A 9,945-nucleotide genomic window follows, 5' to 3' on the forward strand; every position below is an offset into this window, starting at 1 on the left:
GGGGGGACTCAAGCCCATTCCAGCAGGTAATGGCAAACCAGAAATTAAAAAAAAAATTTTTTTTGGTCAAATCAGGCTGGTGGGTTACAGTTAAAAAAAGACAAAAAAAACACTGTGCAGCTGTCCATCATGGTATGGTGCAGCAAAAAAGATGACAAGCAGCAAATGCAGCCTCTGTCTGCTCCGGACCACACCGTTTCACCTGTGCCCTAGGAGAGAGAGAGGGGACAGAGGACAGGAAGTCACTTCCACCTTGACCACTGCTTGTCTTTGTCTGTTAAAGGCACGTAAATCACGCCCATCAGTGGCTTCATTTTGGTACTGCCATCCTCCAATTTGTCATACTGCTCCAGCATCTGGTTCCCTCCTGCTGGCCCGACCGGCAGAATCAGACGCCCACCTGGCTTTAGCTGGTCCAGCAACTACAACACAAACAAACACACATACATGTGAAGATCCAGATACATGGTGAGTAAATGATGACAAAATTCTACTTTGTGAGTGAATTATTCCTTTAAAGATATGGCTTAAGGTACAAATATGGCTAGGCATCAAAGTGTATTTGGTGATTCAAAGAAAACATACTGCTTGTGGCACTGTGGGAGCTGCGGCTCCGACATGTATGGCGTCAAAAGGTGCTTCGTCCTCATAGCCCATTCTTCCATCTCCAACTGCACACATACAGACAACATTACAGGATAACACAGCTGTTCTGTTCTATTCCTATGGCCTGTCTCTGAATGTAAATTTGTCTCAATATAATATTGAACCGTTCTGTACGACATCCACGGTTCAATACGCGCTTGTGAATTGTGGTTTTTCGGTTTTGCATTTAAATAATATCGGTGTGTTTTATTTCTCTCAGAATTGGCTGTTTGTGTGTCGGTGAGTTCACGTGCTGAAATGAGGAAACCCCTCCCCTCTTAAATTTGAAAAAGCAACACATGCCGAGTATCTTCCCTTGTAATGACATGCAATAATAAGACTTTCTAAATCTGTTGTCCAGCAAAAGAGAACATTATAACTTGTTTAGTTTTTATTGTCCTTAAATTTCATCATTCAAAAACATTTAACGTTTCATCTTCTTTTAATTCAGTTACAGCGATAGCGATGCCTTTATCCATATTAGGGATTTCCTGGAACGCCATAAGTGTTACTTCTATGATGCATATGTGGATTTTCTGCACGAGGGCGCCCTCTGGAGTCCAGTATGAATGAAACACACATTACATGCGTTTATAGCGCTCAATAATGGCCGATCCATCCTATTTTGGGTAAAAATTGGAAAAATAATTCCTCTCTCAAAAGAAATGTTAAACAGAAATATAAAAATCCATGCTTTTTCCAGTGTACAGAGGTTTACAGGAGTTTTTTGTTTTTAATTTGTTGCAAAAAAACACTCTGATCAAGCTATCAGAAACAAACCCAACCGAAAACCGTGGTTAAAAACCGAGGTACGTATTGAAACGTGGACTAACTGTATTGTTGCATCCCTAATAAATGCATATAAATAGTATTGACTGTTGGCCAATCAAAATCAGCCAAAATTTTGCTGCATACCTAAAAAATGGATACATTATAAAACACAATTGTGAGAGACCAAAGATGGGTAAGCAGACCAACCATTGAGTTTGATTCTCCCTGAAGAGATCAAACTAGGATCGTCTTTCTTTACATTAGTTATAGAATCCTCCACAAGCTCCTTTATATGATCAATGCCAATCACCTTCCCCTTCGGCCCAACCTGTAAAACACCACAACACATCCACTGTAATGCACACACTCATCAAACTACTATGGAGGTCCAAACTGACAGAAGTAGGCTAAATTAGTGATTTTTCATTCAATGTAGCTCTGAATTAAAGGGATAGTTCACCCAAAAATCTGTACTCTGTACTAAAAAAATCTGTCATTAATCACTCACCCTCATGTCGTTCCAAACCTGTAAGGCCTTCTTTCGTTCATCTTCGGATATGTTGTTTATGTTCAGATCAAAACGTAAACAACATGTCCGCGTACATACATTGCATACGTTATTTATGCCTGTGATACTCTCAAAAATGCTCTGTACTAAAAAAATCTGTCATTAATCACTCACCCTCATGTCGTTCCAAACCTGTAAGGCCTTTCGTTCATCTTCAGATATGTTGTTTATGTTCAGATCAAAACGTAAACAACATGTCCGCGTACATACATTGCATACGTTATTTATGCCTGTGATACTCTCAAAAATAGCGCCAGGGTGACGCGGAGACGACGAATATGTCGAATAAAGTTGTTATTTTTGTTTTCTTTGCGCACAAAAAGTATTCTCATAGCTTCGTAAAATTACAGTTGAACCCCTGATGTCACATGGATTATTTTAACGATGTCCTTACTACGTTTCTGGACCTTGATCGTGTTAGGATCCTTGCTGTCTATGGGAGGGTCAGAGAGCTCTCGGAATTCATCAAAAATATCTTAATATGTGTTCCGAAGATGAACGAAGGTCTTACAGGTTTGGAAAGACACGGGGGCGAGTAATTAATGACAGAATTTTCATTTTTGGGTGAACTATCCCTTTAACTTAATTCAACATCCATATGCAATCATTTATTTTTACTTGAATTTATTTGAATTTATTTTTTTTTCCACTGCAGGAACTACATTTCAGAAACTACAAAGGAACTACTCATTTTTTGCATATAGAAACTTGGAGGTGCTGTAGCCTGTGATTGGTTGGATGGTTGGATGCTGAACAAACCAAAGAAAAGAAGAGTTCAGCTTCCATATGTAAACAGACCTGTTCTAGCTGTTACTCAGGGGATTGGGCTAATTTTATACCACTAAATATGGAGAGGCATTCCGACAAGTGGACAAACAGCTAGGTACAAGCCTTATTAAGCGTTTGCTCAATGGAGTAAATCCACAGAGATTAGGTCGTCAGTGCGATGACTGTGGTTTCAGCAACTGTCTTTTTAACTGAATAAGTTAAGCTGAACATTGACAATCTTTTTAAGTGTTTTTTAGGTACTAGCATCACAGATGCTAAAAAGATGAATGGTTTGAGTTTTACCCTTTGTGTGTACGTTTATTTATGGTGTGCAAAAGGTGCAATGATTGTCTGACAAATTTAGTTTATTGTTGCTTGTACAAATATTATAATAAAGCCAAGAAAGTACCAATCAATTTTGTACTTGTTTTTACTAATGTATCATGTGCAGAAACAATGTCAGAAAAAAAAACATGGTTAACACATTTTATGGCTCAGTACTGTATGTTACCACAGACATTGTCCAACCCCACTCGGTTCATTTGACTTGTGCAGCTCTTAAAATGGGTCATAAATTGCCTTACATTTATTTTTAAAAATTCTGCAGATACCCTGTAAATAGTGAAATAAAATTCCTTCCTTCATATTTGTTGATATTATTGAAAATATTTTTGATTGACATTTAAACTCCTATCTGATTTTCTATATTTAAAAAAAATGACTTTTTTTATTTGGGCTAGTTAAATTAATTTTCGGGCTACCAAAATCTGAAGAGTACCTGCCGGAAGGGCTACCAGGGATTTGGACATTTTGCGAGCCCCGAGTATTGTTCCTGCCACCGCCGCCGCCATGTCGTGGAGACACTGTGTGTTTTGTTGTGAAAGCGAAACTACAGTCCCACTTTATTTTAAGTGGCCTTAACTACTATGTACTTACATTTTAATTAATCATTTGGTACAAAGCACTTATTGTGTACATACATGTTTTTACATTGTACTTATATTTTAAAAATACCTGCATGTAATTACATCTGTAATTATATTTATAATTACACTGTTGACCCATCCCTAACACTTTAACCCACCCTTAATCCTACCCATACCACCAAACCTGTCCCTAACCTTAACCATATCCCACCTCAATAGCAGCAAAAGTGTTTTGCAATACAATATGAACACAACAAGTACATTGTACTTATTTATTTGATGTAAGTACATAGTAGTTAAGGCCACTTAATATAAAGTGGGACCAAAACTACTTTGTTTGACCTTCCAAAAGAGGACATGACTAGAAATCAGTGGTTAAGTTGTATTTACAACACTGTTCCAGAACACTTCAACCCAAATATTCAGATGTGTGCAGAGTATTTTATGGAGGACTGTTTCCTGATCCTGGGAGAGTAGACTACAATGAGTCTGTGCACAAAGGCTGTTTCTATAAAGTGGGGCAGATCCTCGCAAATTAAAACCGGCATAAACACATTGCATTACACCAAATACACAACATAATGTTCTTTTTAGCAGCATCATATGACCCCTTTATAAAACTAGTTTGATTAACTATCAGTTGAACAAGTGTCATACTTGTCTTACTGTCTTACCAACTGATCAGTTTTACTTTTTGGATTCAAGTTAGACCAATCTACCTTTTCATGCAACTGACTTTAAAAAGTTATGACCAGTCTTAAAGAAAAAAAAAAGATAGATGACTAACTTTTAAGTCTCAGCAGTTTATGCAACCTGCCACAGGGCTAAATTCTGTGAAAACTGAAAAAATTTAGGTCTGCCCACATGTTCATTTATATTTGCTCCTCCGTATCAGACACACTGTTTAACTGTTCTAACGTACAACAGTAATTCATACGTCATAACTGTTTGCATGCCATTGCTCTACATTTAATACGATAGAACTGTGAAAATCCTTAGCAATCCCATGTTTGCGACTGGCAGTGAAGAGACTCACCATTCTGGCAAAGCAGACGGACAGGATTCCGGAGCCTGACCCCACATCCAGAGCCTTCGCTCCTTCATACAGGTGATCATGGAGGAGCTCTAGAGCATACGCGTGCTACAGCACACAGATGAGCGTTCATCAGCGCCTACCTCAAACAGGCCAGTAACTGCTATCCCAAATGCTGCTAAAGCAGTTTTAACTTACCATATGTGGTGCACTGATTGTTGCTTGGTAACCTGCACAAAATTACAAAAAAAGACTTTCATCCCAAAGAGAAAACACAACAACAGAATCACCAGAATTCGGCATTGTGTCTAACATTGTGTCTACATTGGAACCAGAAGACATCACTTTGCTTTGCTATCGCCTTAAAGGGGTCATATGATGCGATTTCAAGTTTTCCTTTCTCTTTGGAGTGTTACAAGCTCTTGGTGCATAAAGAAGATCTGTAAAGTTGCAAAGACTCAAATCCAAAGAGATATTCTTTATAAAAGAGTCAGCCACACCAACCTAAAATGGCACGTCTAACATGCCCCCACGTCTACGTCACGATGTGGGAAGATTTGCATTTAGCCACCCAAATGTTCACGCAAAGAAAGAAGGCGTAACTTTTATTCTCGCTGTAGTATTGTTGCTGCCGCCGCCATGTCATGAAGGCGCTGTGTTTTGTTGTGAAAGCGAAACTACTTTGTTTGGGCTTCCAAAAGAGGACGATATCTGCTTCGTCATGCCTGGAGCTGATCCGTGCTGGTCGCTGAGGGAATACATCAACTTTGCGCTGTGGATCGCCGGATCGGCTTTCACCGTGGACGAAGCAGAGTCCAGCCCGGAGTCATCACACGTGGTTGCTGCAAGCCCGCTGGACACTCCTTTGTCGAATCCGCCAGCCACGCCGGTCTCAAACCCGCTCACCTCTGCTCACTCAAGCCTGCCGTGTGTGACGCTGTGTTTCGTTGTGAAAGCGAAACTACTTTGTTTGGTCTTCCAAAAGAGGACACGACTAGAAATCAGTGGTTAAGTTGTATTTACAACACTGTTCCAGAACACTTCAACCCAAATATTCAGATGTGTGCAGCACATTTTATGGAGGACTGTTTCCTCGCATAAACATTTCATTACACCAAATACACAAAATAATGATCTTTTTAGCAACATCATATGACCCCTTTAAAGATGTCTACACTGGATAGAAGAGGATGTACCTTGGATGTCAGTTCGAGACTATTCCAATTAATTAATCAAATCCTTTTGTTTCAGACAGACAGGGAAAATAAAGTGGCTGGTGTAGCCGTGCAGAGCAGGAAAAACAGAAACCAGGAATTTTGTGTCACACAATTAATTAATTTTGTGGAAACAAATTAATAACTCTGGACTGGAGCTTACCTATAGATTGTGGCGAGTCCATGTATGGGTTACATCTGGAAAAGTGGGCACGGTCTGTGGCCAACATAACTTCATACACGCGGTCTGATTTAATGATCCCATTTTCTGGACAAAACACACAAACGCATTCAAACTGATGGCTTAATACCATTGTAATATACATACAATACATTAAATATATAATGTACACACTTTTCTAATATCAGTTCCAAGAGAACCGTTACTGGGAACCCTATTTGCAGCTTCACAACACTTGTTCATTGTATGAAAAAGAGCAGTGTGAATATTCTTCAAAATACCGCCTTTTGTGCTCTAAAGAAGAAAGTTCTTAATCTGTTTCTGTTTTGTCAGTCAATCATTCATTTACATCTATGCATTTGGCAGACAGTTTATCCAAAATGACACTGCATTTCTTCTCAGTTAATGCTTTTCCTGGGAAATTCTGCTAGTGCCATGCTCTACTTACTGAGCACAAAATGCATGTATGTATATATATATATATATAGTAGTATATATATTAGGGCTGCCCCCTAATAGTCGACTAATCGTTAGTCGACCAAAATTTTTTAGTCGCAGAAAAAAAAATCCACATTGGCAAAGTCACGCAGATCGTTAACGGCTGATCTATGGTAATACAGCAGGCTACATCCGGCAGGACATCCAAACACTCGCCTATCAATCATCCACCACAAATATGGCTTATCATATGAAATATGTAAGTATTAGCAACTTCATACAATACATTAAATATATAATGTACACACTTTTCTAATATCAGTTCCAAGAGAACCGTTACTGGGAACCCTATTTGCAGCTTCACAACACTTGTTCATTGTATGAAAAAGAGCAGTGTGAATATTCTTCAAAATACCGCCTTTTGTGCTCTAAACAAGAAGGTTCTTAATCTGTTTCTGTTTTGTCAGTCAACCATTCATTTACATCTATGCATTTGGCAGACAGTTTATCCAAAATGACACTGCATTTCTTCTCAGTTAATGCTTTTCCTGGGAAATTCTGCTAGTGCCATGCTCTACTTACTGAGCACAAAATGCATGTATGTATATATATATATATATAGTAGTATATATATTAGGGCTGCCCCCTAATAGTCGACTAATCGTTAGTCGACCAAAATTTTTTAGTCGCAGAAAAAAAAATCCACATTGGCAAAGTCACGCAGATCGTTAACGGCTGATCTATGGTAATACAGCAGGCTACATCCGGCAGGACATCCAAACACTCGCCTATCAATCATCCACCACAAATATGGCTTATCATATGAAATATGTAAGTATTAGCAACTTTACATGGCCGCTCAATCTAATGTTAACCTAGAGAAATATGTGCTATATTCTGTGTGGAAGCTGAACAGTAGCTCACTGTAGGACAGATGGAGGCGCCGGTGCGCTCACTTGCTCTTAAAATAGGCTACTCCGTAATTTTTTGTCATACAGATAAGAGTAATAGGCTACATCTTTCAAATCTGTAAAGACTCCATGTTTATTTGTGTGCACTCACAATAACAACAAAACGTGCTTTTGTAAAATAATGAAAGCAAACATGATGCACTTTCTGCCATCTCGGTCTGTGAACTCGAGCGCGAAACTCCGTGTATATCTTTGCCTTACAGACATTAAACTATATCTATAGAGAGTGAAATGTCTACTTTCAAATGACTCAATTTAAATGGAAAACAAATATTCTCAGATTATGTAATCCGTGTGAAACATGCACAGGCGCATCACTACTGCGGAGAGTCAGTGTCACCGACTTCATCTCTTAAACCAAACAAAGAAAGCACTTGTTTATCAGTGAATTATTACAATTTTAATGCAGCCTCCTTACTGGTTTTCCCTGACACATTCATAATCATAGCTTCTGCCGGTGTGCTGTGGCAAGCTTTATGCGTGTGCTTGAGCGCTTATTAGGCTTTGTAGGCAATTAAAGGCTCATTATAATGATTTAAATGGTTTATTAATAAATGTGCGATTAGTCGACTAATGCTTATAATGAACGACTACTAGTCGACCAGAAAAATACTTACTCGAGGACAGCCCTAATATAAATATATATATATAGTAGTGCTGTTAATTTTTCCAAGTTTAACAGCGTTTTATTTCAGACAGACAGGGAATACATACATAGCTATATATTAGGTGTGTAACGGTACACGTATTTGCACCGGAAATTTCTGGCACAGGTCTTTCGGTTCGGTACGCATGTGTACCAAACAAATTGTTCAATTTTTCAGGAAATCCAGACAATAAATGCCGTTTTGGTGCTCTTTGATGTGGCGCGACATATCGCCGTATACTAACGCCAGTTCTAACAGCAGCGCGGAGTGAGCGTGATCATCCCTTCCTCTTTATTACTAGTTTTACACGAAATAAACATGAATGAACATCACATAATTTATCAATTAGTGTTTCAACCACGGAAAAACGTCATTAAAACAGCTTGTAAACAAAAGGTCACGTATCATTTCATTTACCTCAGACTAGCCATGAGTGTAGACCTACAGCTTGTCATCTGCTAGAAAAAGTCTAGTGAAGAGCATTTTGCAAAATATTATACTATACTTCATTATATTTACTTTACCTGTTAGTGATGTCTTAATTATTTAATGTATGTGTTTAAATAAATATTTTATGAAACAAGTTTTGACTCTGTAAATTATTATTTCAACAACAAATAGAAATTGTATAATTTAGATGTTTGCATGTTCGCGAACTATTTTTTAATTTGAGTGTTTATTATAGTTAAAAATAAATAGTTAAAGAGCAATTTGTTCAGTAAACCATTGTTAAATTAAAAAAAAAAATATATATATATATATTTTTTTTTTCCTCCTGCTGTACCGAAACCATACCGAACCGTGACGGCAAAACCGAGGTACGTACCAAACCGTCGTGTTTGTGTACCATTACACCCCTAATATATATATACTGTATATATATTAGGGATGCTCGGATCGATCGGTATCGGCCGATAATCACATTTTATGACTCACTAACTTGGCCGATCTCATGAACCGATCGCAATTTGATGACTTCAACGCGTGACGACGTACATGAAGCATGGGGACATTAATGATTTGGCGCTGCAGTCATGTCATGGCTGGTGTGGAAATGCTATGACGTTTCGAGAAACAATGAAAAATTCGCTATTTGTCGTGTGTTTTACATGATGATATGATGAATAACATGATAATGATGTAGTTTTGGATTTTGTTTTCCCTTAATAATAAAAACCTTCATTTAAAAACTGCATGTTGTGTTTACTTGTGTTATCTTTGACTAATATTTAAATTTGTTTGATGATCTGAAACATTAAAGTGTGACAAACATGTAAAAAAATAAGAAATCAGGAAGGGGGCCAACACTTTTTTAATATATATATTCTGAACCCCATGTGGATTTACACAAACTGAGAAAGTCAAAAAGTGTTACTTTGTGCCCCGCTCTCCCCTACCTCTGTAAATAAATACAATATAAATTCACGTCTCGTGCACTTTAACGGCCTTTGAATGTAACGTGTACATTCCCTTGGAACTGGAATCATGGTGGAATTTCATGTGAAGTCCACTTCGCAGGGCACTTATGGTTGAATAAGACAACGCGTGAATGCTGCCTGAACAAGAGACCTCCTTACTGAAGGGAAAGTGTTGACTGGTGTCACTATCTCACGAACGCGCCGGCGGATCTCCACCAAATTCGGGGGATCCCTTCAGCTCGAGGAGCCCTCTCGAACGCCACCCTCCGCGCATCGGTAGCCCCCGGGATCACTAGATCTGTCGGCGCCGGACCGCGAGTTTAACCACCCGTAACTCCCGAACCCCGGGGGCTATCAACGCGGGG

At 38.7% G+C, this 9,945-nt stretch overlaps 1 protein-coding gene across 3 annotated transcripts in view; it reads right to left on the bottom strand.

Annotated features, from left to right (window-relative positions):
* Positions 1–9,945, bottom strand: part of LOC107554157 (protein-L-isoaspartate(D-aspartate) O-methyltransferase) — a 34,277-nt gene that overhangs the window by 16,063 nt on the left and 8,269 nt on the right. For 2 of the 3 annotated variants that reach the window (XR_001605034.1, XM_016236582.1), the window contains exons 2-7: positions 6,089–6,193; positions 4,910–4,941; positions 4,715–4,819; positions 1,624–1,744; positions 586–671; positions 253–422 (exon numbers count right to left, since the gene is read on the bottom strand). Coding sequence is in view for 2 of the 3 variants with exons in the window: in XM_016236582.1 (XP_016092068.1) it covers positions 253–422; positions 586–671; positions 1,624–1,744; positions 4,715–4,819; positions 4,910–4,941; positions 6,089–6,193 (619 nt within the window). In the remaining variant the exon portion in view is untranslated. Of the gene's footprint in view, positions 1–202; positions 423–585; positions 672–1,623; positions 1,745–4,714; positions 4,820–4,909; positions 4,942–6,088; positions 6,194–9,945 lie in introns of all 3 variants that reach the window. The other variant, XM_016236583.1, reaches the window with a different exon arrangement.

The sequence above is a fragment of the Sinocyclocheilus grahami genome, unplaced genomic scaffold (genome assembly GCF_001515645.1).
Source record: "Sinocyclocheilus grahami isolate Dianchi unplaced genomic scaffold, SAMN03320097.WGS_v1.1 scaffold492.1, whole genome shotgun sequence".
Taxonomy (NCBI): domain Eukaryota; kingdom Metazoa; phylum Chordata; class Actinopteri; order Cypriniformes; family Cyprinidae; genus Sinocyclocheilus; species Sinocyclocheilus grahami.